Source organism: Phascolarctos cinereus, unplaced genomic scaffold (genome assembly GCF_003287225.1).
Source record: "Phascolarctos cinereus isolate Bilbo 61053 unplaced genomic scaffold, phaCin_HiC Scaffold_1;HRSCAF=81, whole genome shotgun sequence".
Lineage (NCBI taxonomy): Eukaryota > Metazoa > Chordata > Mammalia > Diprotodontia > Phascolarctidae > Phascolarctos > Phascolarctos cinereus.
In genome coordinates this window covers 9,701,100-9,719,887 of record NW_027555514.1, presented here as the reverse complement: position 1 = coordinate 9,719,887, position 18,788 = coordinate 9,701,100, and the positions used below count along the sequence as shown (strand labels likewise).

Sequence of the window (18,788 nt, the reverse complement as noted above, 5' to 3'; positions counted from 1 at the left end):
GGTAAGATCAGAAGAAGCTGCCTCATTGAGAGATTAACTAAGACTTCTTCCCCCAACGTGGTCACAACATCAAGATGCAAACATGCAGATGCAATATCATGCAGGACCACCCCAACTTCCCCATTCACTAGCCAGTCAATAAGCATTCATTAAGCACCTACCATGTGTCGGTCACTGTGAGCGCTAAGCCCTCGGGATGCAAAGTCTAACGGAAGACACAACCATGGGGCGGGATGGGGGAAGCCATGTCCATACAAGCTATAGACAGAGTAAACTGGAGATTATCAATGAGAGAATTCACTAGAATTTAGAGGAATTGGGACCAGCTCCTAGCTGCTGATTAGCCATTTCCCTAACTGTTTTCTTGCTGTGTGGGAGGCAACGGAGAGCAGTGAGGGGCCCCTGTACACAGGAGGCTCACAGCTTGCTTCAGTCTAAAATCTTAGCATTGATCTAAAGTGGGCTCTCTGACTCGAGGCCCATCTTTTGATGTTGGCTACTCTGGGCTAGGGTAATGATAGGTTTGGGTTTCCCACTTATTGAAGGAAAGCCTACAGGATGAAGCTCATACATGGTGCTCCCGCAGAGATCAAAGCTGCCTTACTTTGGTCCCAAAGGCAGAATTGTCAAAATGCATCGTCCTCCCTCCTGGCTCAAACAGGAAAAGCAACCTACAACCTGGTATCGATAGTGTGAGGGTAGCCTGTCTAGCCCTGAGTCGTTCGTGTGTCATTCGTGTGACTGCAGCCATGATCTGAGGGCACCCACTGCCTCAATCCACATCTGCTTCCCATCGAACCAAGAGGGAGCCATCCACTGATTCAGCATATTTCTGTCCGGTGAAACAACCGCTCTGGTCTTTCCTGATAACAAGATCTGAAAAGGGAATCCAAGAAAAAGCACACACTTGAAATCTGTGGCTGCTCTATCACTGGCCTCTGTTGGTTTTCATTTAAATCAACGCCACTTGAACTCCCATTTCTGGCTCTTTGCAGCGATGGCCGAGAAATTGTGTTGGGATCACATGCTGACGTGAAGTCCAATGAAGGTAGAGGGGGGCCAGAGGCTGAAAGCCAAGGGCAAGGTCCAGGGGAAATTAGACTGCATTTACAGATAATGGAAAAGTGAATCATACAGATTTGCCTTGACAGTGGAAAGGAAGCGACCATGATTCTTCCATGATCGTTTTTCCATTTAAATGTTTGGAAAGTTGTGGCTCATATCAAATTAGAGGGCAGGGTTCTGGCTGTGTCAGTTAAGAAGTAAGTTAGACGCCAGGTGCCTCCTCTCACTGTTTCTGGGTAAATGGGGAGCTGGGAACGGAGCCCCGCTTCTCCCACTCCGGAACAAGACGCTCCTTTAGCTCTGTGGCTCTCTCATGCACACATCCTCCTCCCAATGCGGATGGGAGCCATACTGACCGTGCCTCGTCCCCAGGCGATGCCCTCACACTCCCACAGAGGCCTGACCCATGCTCTGGAAGCCTCCTTGTTCTTTCTGTACCTTAGGAATCCCAGCACGGCCAAGCTGCCCGCAGGCGCTCTCTTGGTCTCACTTAAATGTCATGTCTACCTCTCTTTCCAGGTGTGTGTATCCATAACTGTGGAATGAATGTCTCTGCAGCCACTTCTTACACTCAAGTCACCACAAGTAAAAATCGTTGCGAGGCTCAGTATCTGGTTTGGGATCCTGCCCCACCCCTCCTAATTCCAGCACCTCCTCTCTGTGATTATCTCCCATCAACCCGTAGATACTGACAAGTTGGCTCCCCCTTAGTTTGTAAGCCCCTTGAGGGCAGAGAATCTTTGGTATCCCCCATGCTTAGCATAACCCTTGCACTTAATCAACTTTCTTTGAATTGAATTGAACCAACCACCTATTAAGATCCTTGTTCAAATCCAGCTTTCACTGAGATCACAATCAGCCTCTGATTCTTTCACACCAGGAATCATCCTTCCGCTCACATGTTTTTAAAATATATCTTCACTGATAGATTTTTTTTAAGGCAATTGTGGGTAAGTGACTTGCCCAGACTTACACAGTTATTAAGTGTTTATGTGTCTGAGGCCGGATTTGAACTTAGGTCTTCCTGACTCCAGAGCTAGTGCTCTATCCACGGCGCCACCTAGCTGCCCCATTGATGGCTTTTTAGTCCCTCATCTACTTCTCCGAGTGTATCCTTTTGTTCATCCCTCTCCAAAGGTATGTCTTTTACCACAAAGATTAAAAAAGAAAAAAAAATGAGAGGACAACAGAAGTAGCATGTTGAAAAGTCTGACGTTATCTGCAGCATTTCATACCCATAGTCCCCTGCCTCCGTAAAGTTTTCCACTTACTAATACTGCTTTATCTGTACAACAGGCAGGCCCAGGATTTCCCAACTGGGATGCCCCAGCTTTGCAAATTAGAAGGGCATCAACCCATGCCATGGAATCCACTTTCAAGTTTCCCAGCCCCTCACACTGGCCCCATCCAGGCTTAGAAATTGAGTGTGTGTGGAAGGGGATGGAGAGTAAGGTAGATAGTAGAGAGGTGGTGTTGTATTGGAAATGATCCATCTTCACCTCTCCAGAGGTCCAGGGTTGGACTGGATCTAATCCCTGAACCTACTGCTGTCCAGCCCCAGCCAGCTCCATCTGGTCCAGAAGAGATCACGAGACACTCTGCCAGACGTTTTGTTGAGACTGAGGTGTCCCTTGCCTTCTGAGGCTAATTAATTGAGGCACATTGGACACTGGTCCTTTAAGAAAGCGGGCCTTCTTTCTTGGATGGGGGACACAGTTGGCCTTCCTCTTGTCTGGGTGGAGCCCAGGAAATGGCCTCTTCTCTTTGCACCAAGCTTGGTAGGGAACACAGATATGAAGTTCATCTTTATTAATAGAATGAGCTAGCTCCTTAATGGAAATGCACTGTCCAGGTAACGTGCCAATTTTGGAACTTGGCTGGGGAAGAAGGACCCTGAGATAGGGCTTGCAGCGTCCCTGGGACTCCTTGTCTGTTAGACTGTGGGATTTGGCAGAGGTGAGGTGCACAGAGTCTGGGAGGCATCTGGGATGGTCCTTTACAGTTTGCAAGGCCGGCGACCCACCAAAATGCATTTCCAATGAGCCTGCTTACATATGATGGGTCAGGCACCATGCTAGAGACTCATGCCCTTAGGGAATTTGTACTCCGTAAGACATGCAGAGGTCTAGAGGAAACACATATAAGATTAATCCAAGGCAAGTTTTGGGCAAGGCGGTGAAGGGGTCTCACACAGAAGGTGGGCTTCAGTTGAGCTCTGAAGGAAACCAGAGATTGGAAAAGACTCAGATGAGGAAGGAGTGCACTTCAGGTGGGGGGCATGCTTGAGGAACAATGAGAAGGCCAATTAGGAAGGACCAGAGCAGAGCGTGAACTAGAGCACTCTGTAACAAGGCCAGAGAAGCCACTGGGAGCCCCGTCAGGAAGCATTTCCGCCCCATAATCTTTGGAGGATACACGCAGAGGCCCTTAAGAAATATTTATTTAATAGAAGCGAGCCTCGGAGAAGTTGTAGGACTTGCCCGGACACACACTGGATCCAGGGCTTGGACACCACGTCAAGTCCCAAGTGTTTCTCCGTTAGTCTATACTGGCTTCACTTGTCTTCCTTCAAGACTCAGCTAAAGTCTACAATAAGCCTTTCCCAGACCTCCTTATTCCAAATGCATTCCCCTCCAAATTTACCCTATGTATGTATCTATGTATGTGTACATATTTATACTATAATATTGTACATGAAATATGTGTAGATATTTGAAATTTATTTAATCCATGTATGTATGTGTACATATTTATGCTATAATATTGCACATTAAATATGTGTAGATATTTGAATTATTTACCCTTTGTATGTATGTATATATAGGTATATATATTTATATGATAATGTTGTATATTAAATATGTGTAGATATTAGAAATTATTTATCCTATGTATGTATGTGTACATATTTATGCTATAATATTGCACATTAAATATGTGTAGATATTTGAAATTATTTGCCCTATGTATGTATGTGTACATACTTATACTATAATATTGCATATTAAATGTGTGTAGATATTTGAAATTATTTACCCTGTGTATGTATGTGTACATATTTATACTATAATATTGTATATTAAATATCGGTAGATATTTGAAATTATTTACCCTATGTATGTATGTGTACATATTTGTACTATATTATATATTAAATATGTGTAGATATTTGAAATTATTTACCTTATGTATGTATGTATCTATGTACGTGTACATATTTATACTATAATATTACATATTAAATATGTGTAGATATGCCATAATATTATATATTATGTATACACTTTGTACATCACAGCTTACATGTTCCCTGCCCAGTTAGACTGTGAGTTCCTTGAGGGCAGGGACTGTCTTTTGCCTTTCTTTATGCCCCAGAGCTCTGCACAGCGCCTAGAACATAGTAGGCACTTAATGAATGCTTGTTATGTTGACTTGATCTGACCCTCCTGCCCTTCTGGAAAACATAATGGAATAAACAATGTGACCACTTCCTTAGAAGCAAGAGCGAAGACTTGGCCAACGATGCTGGCTTTACACAATTCCAATACTCCAACTTGTCAATTTTTTACGTCACATTTGGTCCGCCAGCATTTTACATCCAGCAATCCTCTTTGCTATTGGCATTTATAGAATCATAAAAGAAAAAAGAATTTGGTCATGTGACCTAATCAGAAATAAAGCCAAACCACAACAAAATGTGTTCCCTACTAAGCTTGAATGCAAACCTAGATGACTCTGGCTGCGAATGGGAAAACACTCTGGTCAGGGCCAAGCTAAGGCTGGTGCACCTGCTGTCCAAGGACGAGCCCCACTGAGCGTCCAGAAGCTCCTCCCCAAAGGGCTGGTCATGACGGGTCCAGCGTTTGGGTCACAGTGGGTCCAGCTATTGTCACCCAAATTGTGAATGAGCTACATATAATGGGCACATATGAAGGAGATGCCCCTACCTCGGGGTCCTGACCCACCCCTCTGTGGCCCGAGAGGAAAGAAACGTAGGTGAGATAACAGGCCATTCAGAAGAAGTCTCCTTGATCAGGAGCATCAACGTCACACCACCAAACAAAGCCCAGCTCCCTCCTCCGGGATGTCCCTTACTGACATCGCAGAACGCCCTAACCACTGCTCTACTGCGGCTTTCCAATGACCCTGGAGCTGGACGGCACAAACATGTGGAAACAGCCGTAGCTAACACTCACCCGCCTCCAGACAGAGCTGCTGAACTCGAGAGTTAGCTGAAATAGAATTTTCCCCTTTACTTTTTTGTGACATAACTATGTGGAAATATGTTTTGCAAGATTTCACATGTATTGTGGATATCATATTGTTTGCCTTCTCAGTGGGTGGAGAAGGGGCTGGAGGGAGGGAGGGGAATAGGAACTCAAAATAAAAAAAAAAAAAGAATGTCAAAAATAAATAATAAAATTTATAAAAAAACCCTTTAAGATTTATAAAGCACTTTACATGTACGTGCCAGTATATATACGTATGAATTCTATACGTGTTGCCTCACAAACCACCCCTTAAAGTAGGTGCTATTATTATCCCCACTTGATGGATGAGGAAACTGAGGCCAAGGCTGTTACTTGAATTGGCCAAGATGCCACAGCTCGGCTGTGTGTGAGGTAGGATCCGCCTCAGGTCTTCTTGCCTCCAAGTTCCACTGGGCTGGACAGAGGCTCAGAGAAGCAGGGTGCCTGAGTGGTCGCAGCACTGGCCACACTCCAGTTCTGACACCTGCTACCTTAGCTGTGGGATGATGGGTAAATCTGCCTCAGTTTCTTCATCTGTAAGATGGAGATGAAAACACTCGTGACACCCCTCTCCCAGGATTATGGTGAGGCTCAAAGCAGTTAATGTGCGGGCAGGAAGGGCTGCGCAGTTGTTGCTTACAATTGTTAGTGTTGCTATTATCATTACACTTGCCCAAGGTCACAGTGCAAGGCCTGAGGTGAAGTCAGGCAGGGCTCCAAGGGACTTCACCATCCCAGGGCCTACTGCGGTGCCCTTAGGAAAAGCCAGTTAGGAAACAATCCGTAGAATTGGGGGGAGGGGAGTGCTTAGAGGAAGAGTAATTCGTGAGAATAGGAGGCTGCCAGGTGACACGCCCCCTCCCCTCATTCCCCCAGCCCGAGGCTGCCCTAGTCCCTCTTTGTTCCTTCCACCCTTATTACCATGCCTCACGTCCGGTGGACCCAGGTCTCCTCACCGCCTCAGCAGAATGTCTTCGTCCTTTGCCCTCAGAGAGCTTTAGGGTGCCTGCCCTGTGGGTCAGAACTGCTAAGTCAGCTGGGCCATCTAGTCAGTACCGAGGGGCTGCAATCTGTGTCAGTGGAGGGACTTCTCCACGCTGCTGGATGTCTAGCTCCTGGAAGCCCTATATCTACCTCATAGAGAGAGAGAGAGAGCCCCCTGGACCTGGTATCTGCCCTTTGTGATCTGTGGTCAGGATCACAGGTTGTAAATAGGTATAGGACATCTATCTGGTGAGAGCATCTCCCATGGAGACTAAGTCGCCTTTTGACCTTGGGCCCCACCTGCCTGGTGGCTTTCACTGGACCCAGTCCTGCCTCCTGCTGGTTGTAAGAGTAGGCCTGTGTCACCAGGTCACGGAATCCCAGAAGTTGGGGGTTGGGAGGGCCATCCAGCCCTGCACAATGTACCCCACAAGGCTGCGCTAAAGGAAGGAAACCCACGACCCTCCAATGCTTCTCATCTGGCTTTGGGAGGAAACGGTTCCTGACATCAAGACTGCATGTTCCATCAGGACTCATGGCTCTTTCTGCCTCCCGGGGCTGAGCAAAATAAGTCTATCCAGCCAATACAAGACAGCCCTTTAAATAGCTGAAGGCAGCTACCATGTCCCCCAAGCCTTCTCTTTTCCAGGCTAAGCATCCCTAGTGCCTTCACCCGGTCCTCATGGCAAGGACTCATGGTCTTTCCCCATCTCCACTGCCCTCCTCCAACCATTTCCAGCTTACCAGGATCTTTTCTAGAAGGTGGCCTCCAAAAATGGGCATAATGCTCCATGATCCTCTATCCAAGGCAAGGTAGATTGGGTGATCACCCAACTTTCTTGAGGCTATGTCCCCCTTCATGCATTTCAGATCATTGCCACATCACGCTGAGACCGACATCTACCAGAATCCTTTGATCTTTTCCAAAGAACCACTGTCCAGTCACATCTCCTTATCTTACATTTAAGAAGCTGATTTTTAAAAAAATCCTAGCTTGAGAATTTATATTTATCACCGTGAATCTGCGCAGCCATCGACAACCATCTCCCCCAGAGATGGGCTTGTCCTGGACTCCCTCGCTGGGCTTCACACTCACAATAGAGCAGTTGCTGTCACCTTGGTAGGTTGTCCTGGGCAACGTCAGAAAGCAGAAGTATTTAGGCTGCGTCTCTCTTAGGAATGATCTAACAAAGATGAAAAATGACCAGTAGGAGCCGCCTCATCTCAGATACTGCAAGATCTCGGCCACAAGACCGGCCACGGACGACGTAATGTGGCTTGGCGTTATCGGAAGGAGCCAAGCTTTCTTTTTAAAAGCCCACAAGGATGAAAGAACAAAACAAGTCTCATTGCTAATGGGAGGAAGGGGGCAGAGTCAGGGAAGAGAAGTTCCAACTCAATAAAATTCCTTTGGAATACGCAGTTAGGAGAGTTATTGAAATTCCAGGAAATAGTACCATTCTTTTAGTCTTTCTCAACAATTCAAGTCAGCAATCACCAGAACAAAACCTTCTGAGTCAGATAATCAAGAATTTTGGTTCTACTTTGTGTTCACGAGGTTGGGAAGGACATGGCATGAAGCTGAGTGGGCAGTTCATTGGTCAGCCCAGCCCAGGGCCAGCCCCGCAGTTGGACATCAATCTGGACTCTGAATGGAAGACACTAGTCTAGAGCAGGGCTTCTTAGCCTGGGTCTGGGGATTTGTGTCTTTAAATATTCTGATAACTACACTTCCATAGGATTAATTTTCCTGGTAACCCCGTGTTTTCCATGTGGTGTGGTCACATCCATGCAGACTCCCTAAGCGGCCGGGTCATCACACATAAAGAGTGGATAATCCCTCTGCCAGGATGTATTTGTACTATCTGTGATTCAGACTCCAAAGATCATGATTCAATACTATGATTCTCCCAGGGATACTGTATGGTCTCAAGGGTTGGAAGCCTTAGAAAGAACCTAATTCAAGCCCTTACTATAAAGATGAGTAAACTGAGGTGCACAGGGGAAGTTACTCAAGATCTCATAGAGAGTATCAGATCCAGGATATAAGCTCAAATATTAAGAGCACAGGGACCTCAAAGTGGACTTGCTCAAGATCATGTAGATAGTGAAGTCTGAGGTGATAGTCATAGACTGAGAGGTGGATGGGACCCCAACCACCATCTTGTCCAACACCATCATTTTACAGAAAAGGAAACTAAGGCTTAGAGTGACGAGCCAGGTCGTACACGTAACCAGCAGAGAAGGCAGGATTTAAACTCAGGTCTTCTGACTCCATACCCAACACTCACTTCATGGGGCCTTGCTGCCTTTCTAATGCTATCTCAGAGGTTACCATATCTGAGCTTGCTTCTAATCATCAGAACAGAGACTGGACCCCTAGATTTATCCTTGGATCAATGCTATTTCTGGAGCTTTGATAACATTATAAGAATTAGAACCATCCAAAAATCAAAAGGGCTAACCCAAGGGAAGAGGGTTTCCCCAAAGTGGAAATGGTTGAAATGGAAGCTGCATGACATCTTATCATGGATGTTGTAGACAGAAGAATGATCCTGGTAGGGATTGGACTGAGGGCCTCAGATCCCTTCAGCTCTAAGATTCTATGAATGAGTATGTTGAGTAGAATATGTGTACTTCACATATTTTTTTTCGCTACACAACATTGTACTTGCTATTTTTTTTTTAACATGGGTAGACAAAGGGTAGGGGGTCCAGACCTTGAATATATGTCTCCTCCTCCTCCCCTTCTTCTTCTTCTTCTTCTTCTTCTTCTTCTTCTTCTTCTTCTTCTTCTTCTTCTTCTTCTTCTTCTTCTTCTTCTTCTTCTTCTTCTCACCCTCCTCCTGCTCCTCTTCCTTTTCCTCCTTTTCTCTCTCTCTTTTCTTCTATCTCCCCCTCTTTCCATTTAGGGATAAACAAACAGCTCCCATCCCTACAAGCTCCCTTATAAAGTCCACTCTTCACAACATTCCTGTGAATTATTAGTGCAGTTTTTTTTATCCTCATTTTATAGGAAAAGTACCATGGACAAGTAACAAAAGAAGGTATGTGTCAAAGGTGAAACTTGAGTTTGGGTATTCCTGGCTACAAGGCTGGTTCTGTCTACTCCACTGTGAAACTTTTCATATGCTATACAACACTGCCATTTCTCTAGTCTTTATCATCTGCCTGGGGAAGTCAGCCCAGCTATCAGAGACAGCTCTGGGTCCCCTGAGAGGCTTCCCAAGCACATCCTCCTTCACAAGACCCTCTCCCCATTGAAATGACTGTCTTCACTGTGTGTAGATTGTGTAATTTACTCTATATGCCTGGTGCATGCATCCCCCCCCCAATAGAACGTAAGCTCCTGAAGGCCAGGGATTTTGTTTTTCTTTTTGAATCCCAAATTCCTGGCACATAGTAGGAGCTTAACAAATGTTGGTTGGATTGCCTTTGTTAGAATACTCATAAAGGTCCTGAAAAATTAGCAATCTGCTCATTTAAACCACCAAGATTTAGACCTTGAGAGATTTAGAGCAATTCTCACAATGGTGTCCTGCCTACACTTTCTTCTGGGAAGCAGGCCAGTTTTGTGGGGCTCTTTGGACAGATGAGACACACTTATCAGTGAACTCGACAGACACATGTGATGCTGCAAGTGGAATGTTTCCTGGCTTCCACCATGAACCTGACATCTGGGGAGAGATGGTACTGATTGTGTTGAACGCCTTCTTCCTCTTTTTTGTGGGGCCCAGATGAGGTCGCCTCAGCCTGGCCCTCCAGCCCTGCCTGTCTTGGAGGCAGCTGCTCCAGGGGAAGGAGAAGGAAGGGGGGGAGTGTGGTCCCCAGACCCCTTCTTCCTCTGTCTGGGTCAAGGGTGGCCTTGGTGATGGTTGCTTGAGCAGCTGTTTCAGCTGGCAGTTCTGCTTTAGAAATGGTTATTCAGAGACAAAGATTAATGGTCAGCTAGGTCATTGTGGTCATTCTGCTTTTATTGTTGCCTGCTTTGATCTCCTAGGGAGACTAGGAGTCAGGGAATGAGCTTATCAATCTCAGACCAGATGCATAACCCTGGTTTGGTCCCCTTTTCTGTGCCTCAGTTGCTTGGCCTGTAAAATGTAAAAGACACAGGTCTACTCTCCAGGCAAAACATGCTATCCACAAACCCTAAAGCCCTTTACAAAGGCACGTGTTCTTTTTCCTTACTTAAACACGAGTTTCTTTACCAACAAACATTTTTGGTCTTTTCCCAGTTCTTCAATCTTTCTCATTTTAAACCATTCGTCATCCTCCTGAATGAGTCATTTCCTAACCCACACCTTCTTCACACACTCAGCATTCCCAGGAGGTCCCTTTGGAGGGCTCTCTTTGCCCCTGTGGCCTAGGTGACTTTGGGAAAGTCAACTGACTGCCCATTCAATCTCTCCATTTGTAGAATGAGGATCTTGGCGAGAGGGAGCATTCTGTGCTGCAAAGAGACATTAATTTGGGGCCCGAGAAGTGGATGAAAGTCCCGGCTTTGCTACCTGCCGCCTGGCTCTCCACCTGCAAACGGAGGGTGCTGGACTCGATGTTCTCATGGTGGTACATGGGGACAATCTTTCTTCTGATTCTTCTCTGGGTCCAAGTCAAATGTGTGTGGGCTGCACTCTCCACCCCACCTCATTTTCCCCAGACCCTCTTTCCTAACATCCACATTGCTTCAGTGAGGCTGCTTGGCTCTATGTTAACATGGCCCTTTTACCTCCATGCCAACTCTGCAAGGGAGGAACTGTGATTATCTTCACATTCCAGATGAATTCACATAGGATAAGAAGACCCCGGAGGCACAGTGGATTAAGGCTGACAGCCTTGGGTTTGAATTCAGCCTCAGACACTTCCTAGCTATGTGACCCTGGGCAAGTCACTTCACCCTGTTTGCCTCAGTTTCCTCATCTGTAAAATGAGCTGGAGAAGGAAATGGTAAACCACTGCAGTATCTTTGCAAAGGAAACCCCAAAAGGGGTTATGAAGAGTTGGACATGACTGAAAAGGACTGAACAATGACCAAGGTCTCTTCCACTTCTAAATCTATGATGCTGTGGAGGTTAAGTGATGTTCCCAAAGTGACAGAGGAAGTAAACAGCAGAGTCAGCTGTTGAAACTAGGTTCAAGTCCATCAGCCTCTCCTCTCTCAGCCTCTCTCTTCCCATCTGTACAATGGGATGAAAAATGGTTCTTATCTTAGAGCTTTGTTTTGGGGATGAAATGAGATCCCATATGTACGTATTTCAAGTTCTCTAAAATCTTTAAATTTCTACATAAATATCAGAGAAGCCAGGATGGAGGAGTTAAATACTGGTAGAAGGCAGACACGCAGAACCGCAAGGCAATGTTCCAAATAAGCCGAGTTTGGTTTTTTGTGTCTGTGAGTTCTCAGAGCTGTCCCTTTCTCCTCCTCCCTCACCACACTGGCAGCACTGCCCCAGTGAAGGGAGATGTGTAGATAAACTCCAGGAGGGACTGAGGCTCTGAGCAGGAGATGCTCAACTGAAACCATTGTCCCTAACACCTCTGTCCTTGACCCAAACATACACATCACTGAGCTTGTGCATGACAGACTGGCTTCAGTTCAGGGCCAGGAAACAGGAAGCGGCTATTGCTGTGAAAGGTGAGCAGATTCTGTCCAATGCCATGGGTCCAAACTGGCTGTGGATGGCAGGGCATCACCCCTGTGGGAGTCCCAGGAGTGGCTTGGGGCATTCAGAGCTGAGAAAGATCAGGCTGAACTCAGATCCGCAATTGGCGATGAGGATGACAGAGTTAGAAGGCTGCTGATTCTCTAGCTAGACCCTCATTTCACAGATAACATACCCTGCCTCTATCAGGAAGTCCTCATTTTACAGATGAGGAAACTGAGACTCAGAGAATTTGCTTGACTTTCCCAAGGTCACACAGCTCATCAATGGCAGAGCTTGGCCTTTCTAGGCCCAAAGGGTTGGAGACAGCCCCTTTCTAGAGGCGAGAGAAGAGGAGGCGTTAGGGAATGGGGGAAGGTGTGTGTTGGGAAATGGCTGAGGGGTAGGACAGATGTTGGAAGACAGTGAAAAAAAGAATGAAAACATTCGTGGGAAAAGCATGTTTTGTCTGAACAAGAAAAGCCTTTTGCCAGGGATGTCTGTAAAAGGCTTTGGAGTTTGTGGGTGGCGCGCTTTGTCTGAAAAGTGGAGCTGCATTTTGTCCTTTATTTTCTGGTGGTGCCAGCCAAGTATTATGGAAAGCTATTTCATGGCTGACTACTGTTTGCAAAGAAAAAGTTCTTCATTGGTTTCTCTGCTGATTGTTAAAATTTGTCTCTTTTCTCTCAGATCTGGGTCCAAGTGACAGAAGGGGCTAGTTTCTCCATCTCTGCTTGCCTCAGTTTCCTCATCTATAAAATGGGGAGAATAACAGCATCTCTCCCTAGGGGTGTTGTGAGGCTCAAAGGCTATGCCGTTTGTAAGGAGCTTAGCTCAGGGTGGGGCACACAGCAGGTGCCCTTTCAATGGCCTGCACTTGGGAGGTCTGATGCAGGGGCGCCATGATCTCTGCCTTCTTGCCTCTAGGATTCCCTGGACCGTCTCTGGTCCACGCAGGATGGCTGCAGTGACTGCCTCTGGGGCAGGCCTTTCTGTCTGGACCCCACCCAGATATCACAGGCTTCTGGTGGCTTTTGTGAGGACCCTGCCTGGCAAAACTCCCCTGCTGTAGCTTCCTTTTGGATTTCCTGATCTTTTCTTGATCTGGTGCTGTCATATTTTTGATCGTTGTTGTAGGTATGAGAGAGCTGAACTTGCCTGGTCCTTGGGCTCTGCCACTGTGAGCATAAGGCCTGTGCTGCTTCTCTGCATAGCTGCCAAACCACTACCACTAACAGGATTGCACTCCCTCAAGAAGGCTTGCTGGCTCCCTATTGCCTCAGGATAAAACAAAGTTCCTGGTTCGCATTTAAAGTCTTCATGTTATCTTTCCAGGTTGACTTCAGATTCCCTCCCACCCACACTCTCCTCGCTGCTTACTGTGGGCAACATTCCACGGCTGACCTCCTTCAAGGCCCCTTCTTGGAGATGGGTGATGCTTTGCTGCTTATCAGTAGCCCCATTGGCTACTCTGATACTACTTTGTGCTTTTCTACTTATCTGTGTACATATCATTACTCTAGGAAAAAGTGAGGGTGAGGAACATTTTGTTTCTTTTTGTGCCCCCAGAACCAATCACAGTTCTCGGCCCATTGAAGGCTCTTTCATGGGGCTTTCTGAATTAAGTCTGAGCTTTCTGGAACTAGCCTCTAAACAAGGTGCCTTGGAAACCCATGTGGAAGATAAAGACCTCATGCCTTCAGTCTTCATTGGTTCGACACTTCCTGAGATCTGTATACCCACCGATGGGGGCTCTGCCTGGGGTGTTAGCGTGATGATGCTCAGATGAGCCAGTCCTCAGCAAAAGAGACACATAGTCCAACACCAAGCCCACAGTGAAATCTGACCTAGCTCAGGATCACCTGGGTGAGTTCAGACCCTTCTAAAAGTGCCATTGGGAGTGGATGGGGACCACCCTAGCATGATGTGGTCTCGGAATTAGGACAATGAGCACTAACAATAACCAGTTATTGTGATAGAGGAGGACTCCGGCTTCTAGAACCTTGAGGGCTCAGGAAGGTACCCAACGTTACCCAGGGTCACACAGCTAGTGGGTCTAAGGTGGGATCTGAACCCAGGTCTTCCTGACTCCAGGCCCACTGCTCTGGTTACCATTCTAGTTCCAACGCTCATTAATTCTTGCCCGGATTATTGCAGCCTCCCAATCAATCTCATTTCTAATCTATCCCCTCCTCAATCTATACTTACCCACCCCCAAAGTTGCTGTATTAACATTCCTAACCCCTCAGGTCTGACCGTGGCCCTTCCCTGCTGAAAAACCTTAGGTGGCCCCTAGGAGAAAGCACAAATGCCCCATTTTGGTATCTACCACCTCCACAATTGGGCTGCCCCCCGCTTTCCCAGATTTCGGCCACCTCCCCCTCTTCATTCACTCAGCATTCCAGCTGGACTGTTTTCTATGCGTTCTTCAAACCGGACATTCCATCTCCCACCCCCTTGGCATAGGCTGTGGCCAGTGCCGTAATGCCCTCCCTCCTCTGCCTCTCACAATCCTGAACGCCCTGCCAGCTTCAACTCCGGTTACCTCTTAAGGGAATTCTTTCCTTATGCCCGTGCTTCCTAGCGCTCACTTCTTCACATGAGCTTCTATTGACTCATGCATGTGCTTTTTATATCAATTCTAGTTTTGTCCTCACAGCTCCAGAACAGAGCACAGAGGCTTGTGCACTGGAAGTGCTTAATAACCGCTGAACTGGATTGATGGAACAGATCTTTTCAACACCATCACAACCTGAATAGCAGGTGAAAACTAAGAGGGATTCACCTCCATGAAAAGAGCACATGGCAGAAACACGAATATGGTTCAAAACCATGGAAGGGACTGCTGAGAGGCGCTCTGCCCTGCACTCAGGCAAGTCTGAGCTTTCTCATCCCAGAAGCAGTCAGTTTACATCTTCCTGATTGAGCGAGGCAGATCAAATTTTCTACGTATCCATTTATGACCAGAAGCTGGAATAAAGGACGAGACAAGGACTTTCCTGTTAAGAGTTCACGCCAAAGAAGAAGCTGCTGAGATCCAGGGGGGACTTGGAGATTATTTTATTACCATATATTACCATTTACAAGTTTTACTTGAAGGGAAATAACACAACAAACCATATATTAAATAGGAAATTACACAATGGTATGTATAAGCCATAGCAAATGGGAGATGAAAGAAATACAGGTCATGAAGATGTTACCCAAAGTACAGTAATACTGAACGATGCTAGGCTATGCATTCTAACAACTGGAAGCTTCAGAATGGGAGCCTGCCTTAGAAGGGCTCTGGTGGATTGGAAAGGTAGCTCTGTGGAGCCAGAGTGAAAATTACATCTCCTAACACAACGATGCCTCCGTTACAGGCTCAGCTAATGCAAAAATGCTAAATAAATCTCCTAGAAAGCAGCTTACTAGGTATTACTGCTTCCTTTGGCACTTAGCGATACAGACAAGGTATATTTGGTTCGACAGCATTTATTATTCTCGACAAGATAAATTTAACAGTTTTATTGATAAAAATACACAATATCCCTTTTACCTTTCAGTTTTACATTATCTATATATAACTGATTGTCACATTCACAATTTCATTGAAAATCTATAGTTTCTTCCATTAAATACATATTTCCCAAAAATGGAAGACTCTACAGAAAGTGGTTAAGACTTTTAATGAAAATTTTAGATGGAAAATTAAAAAAGATATTCAGACTACTGGTCTGAATTTTAATGACACCTCATGTTGAAAAATTATGAAATGTTTTAGACAATCCAATTTTGTGCTTAATACTTAAATAACATTCTACAGATTTTTTTTCCTGAAAGTGAACAGATTGACAAAATTTATTTTTTTTTATACGTATTCATTTACTGTAAAAGTAATTGTAAAGAAAACCTTCTGCTATGTTTCCATTTGAGATTCCAGCTGATGTCGTCCAACAGGGACAAGAGCTGTTTCTGCCCTTTAACAATCAAGGTTCAAATAATAGATAACGAAGGGCCCTACACTAAGTGGCACTTGGCTTGGGAACTGTTGATCATAAAAGCTCCTTCCTGATATCTGGTTACTGCAAATAACAAGTGGTTGTCTCACTAATACAGGACACCAACCTAAGCATATTTGGGTTTATTATTTTATCTTTTAAAGACGCCGTTAACTGACGTATACAGAGCTCGACTTTATAATAGCTATATGTATTTAGATATGACTCATGTTTCAAAATGGAATACTTTAACTATTCTACAAAGGACAGTTTTCTTCAGTCCATTGACAAGACACCGTGCCACCCATGAGACACAATTCTGAATTTCCCTTGGAACAACTCTCGGCACCAAACATCGGTGGCTTCATTTCTAAAAATCCTCAAATACGAGAAAAAAAAAATCATTCCCATGGTTTTAAGACTGAAACTTATCAAGACAACTCAGTTTATCTGAACACTCTGAGGACCCTGAGCTTCCTCTCGACCGGGTCCAGTGTAACGCTGGACGAACACACCCACGCGCCTCTCCCTGGGCAGAACAACCCAGCTGCAGAGCCCCTTTGGAAAGTCCAAAGAGCAGCCCAGCAAAAGGCATCCACTCACAGCAACTTGAACTTCGTCCTCATTCCAACGGCTCCTTCTGAAGACAGGGGCCCTAATTTAAATGTTACTTTTTTTTTTTTTTGGTTAGGCAAGCAGGGTTAAGTGACTTGCCCAGGGTCACACAGCTAGTAAGTATCAAGCATCTGAGGCCAGATTTGAACTCAGGTCCTCTTGACTCCAAGGCTGGAGCTCTATCCACTGTGCCACCTAGCTGCCCCATAAATGTTACCCTTTTGATATAAATTTCATGACTATTATTTGGAAAGAAAAGAGTTTTGTTTCCTTAAGAGGACTGTATTTCAATAAAAGATAAGGCATGTTGCACACATTTAAAGCCTCAAAGTAAACAGCAAGATAATCAATTATTTTCTTTTAAATAAATATCTTCGTTCAACCTTCTATCACCTGAAGAAAAGCAGGGATGACGACCACAGGTAAAATAGAGCTGGACTGAGAGTATACTTTCTGAAAGCCCAAAGGACAGAATGAAGCAGGGAGAGGATGAAATCCATGCATTATTTAAAAGGAAATGGTCTTTACTATCAAAAATCCCTGCGCTCCCAGAGGCACTTGGGTGGACGCGGAGGAGGCACGCACCCACTGGGGCCGGGGCAGGACTCGCCAGGCTGGGCACCCGCAGCCCAAACCCTGGCTCAGGAGCAGCTGATGACGGCACAGAGAGCCACGGCTACAGCCAGAGCTGGAAGGAGAAGGGCCTGGGGCCCCGCGGGGCTGTGGCCCGTGGGAGGAGGAGAGGGCATCTCCTCCCAGCTCTGCCTACGGATGCTCCCACGGGCTTCCTGAGTCAGTGCATCGGGCCGCTTGCCCCATGGGCCAGCCTGGGCAGAGCCTCGTTCTGGATGGGTAAGTGCTGGCTGCTTCTTCTGGTTTGGTTGTTTCTGGCAGTGCCCCTGCCTGAGGCTCCTCCCCATCCTTACAAGCAGTATCTAGCTGGCCGGGTGAGCAGGCCGGGGCAGGCATCATAGGAAGCCACTGGATGGTAAGTCTGGGAAGGGTCTGGCTTCTGCTTGGCGGAGACAGGCAGCAGCCTGAGGGTCGTTCAGGCCGTCTAATTGAGCTGGGTAGGTTTCATTTAAAACGTCTCCATTTAAACCGTTCTGAAACTGGAAAAAAGAGTCATGAGCTAAATGAAGATAAATCATAATAATAATGACGCTAACATTAGTTTGCAAAATGATTTACAATCCTCATAACAGCCCTGAGAGGTTAGTGCCATTAACGTTTCCATTTCAGGAAACTGAGGTAGAAAGTTTAAGTGACCTGCGCAGGGTCACCATGCTGATAAATGTCTGAAGCTGGATTTGAACTCAGATCTGCATGATTTCAGGTTCAGGCATTCTATCCACTGCACCACCTAGCTGTCTGTGATCATTAGCACTTAAACTGGAAAAGGCACCAGAAAAATGCTCCTTGAAATATTATTCTAACAAGATACACTTCTAATTTCGTTTGTTTTCAACATCCTTTGATTATTCTCCAGTTTGGCAAAAAAGAGCGCTCAAGGTACACGCAAGGCTGGAGAACAATCCCGTGGAGCTGGAGTGGGGCTGGGACTGAGAAGGCTGCAATTTTTACTTTTATTTAAGAACCGAAGAGGCCTCTCATGAAGTGGGAGTAATCTCTAAATATATGTAATGTAAATAAACTACAAGTGAATCCCTTCTCTTCACCCCCCACAAAAAACCAAAGGGAATGAGTGAGCAGAGAGGGAGAGGTGGAAGACTAGTGAGAGGCCCGGACGGCAATACCAGCAGCCTCGAGAAGGAGCGTTGGGACAGGGGCCCCTTGGGCTCAGTGGCATCCTTCCTTGGGAGGAGCTGGGGGAGGGAGGAAGGAGGTCATGCCCCTAATGAGAGCTGGGTCAGAAGCCGACAGAAGACCCGGGCTGGGGCACCCTCCTCTTCCACACTCGATGGTACAACCAGAACTGGACTTTGCACTGATCCCCAAGGGGACCCTTCATCCCCCGCTTGGGCCCACGGCCGCTCCGCATGGCTGCCCTCTTCTCCTTCCTCACTCTGGACTCTTCCAGTCCCTCATTGTCGGTCAAACTCAGGTAAAGTGCCACTTTGTAGGTGAAATTCCCACCAATAAGCACAGGTGTTTGGCTTCCTCTTCCCACTTCCATTACTGACTTCCATCACACTAGCAGGCCACCCGAAGGCCTACTGTGTGGATCTCCACCTAGCTCTACCTGGGTAGCTGAAAGGTCACCGAGGCAGGACTTTCACTCCTAGCAGAAA

General features: G+C 46.2%; 1 protein-coding gene across 1 annotated transcript in view; it reads right to left on the bottom strand.

Moving 5' to 3' along the window:
• Positions 1 to 14,974: 14,974 nt before the first annotated feature.
• AHR (aryl hydrocarbon receptor) overlaps positions 14,975 to 18,788 on the bottom strand; it is a 66,810-nt gene continuing 62,996 nt past the window's right edge. Inside the window, exon 11 of the mRNA XM_021000004.2 lies at positions 14,975 to 17,648. Coding sequence (XP_020855663.1) covers positions 17,505 to 17,648 — 144 coding nt within the window. The 3' untranslated portion in view covers positions 14,975 to 17,504. The remainder of the gene's footprint in view (positions 17,649 to 18,788) is intronic.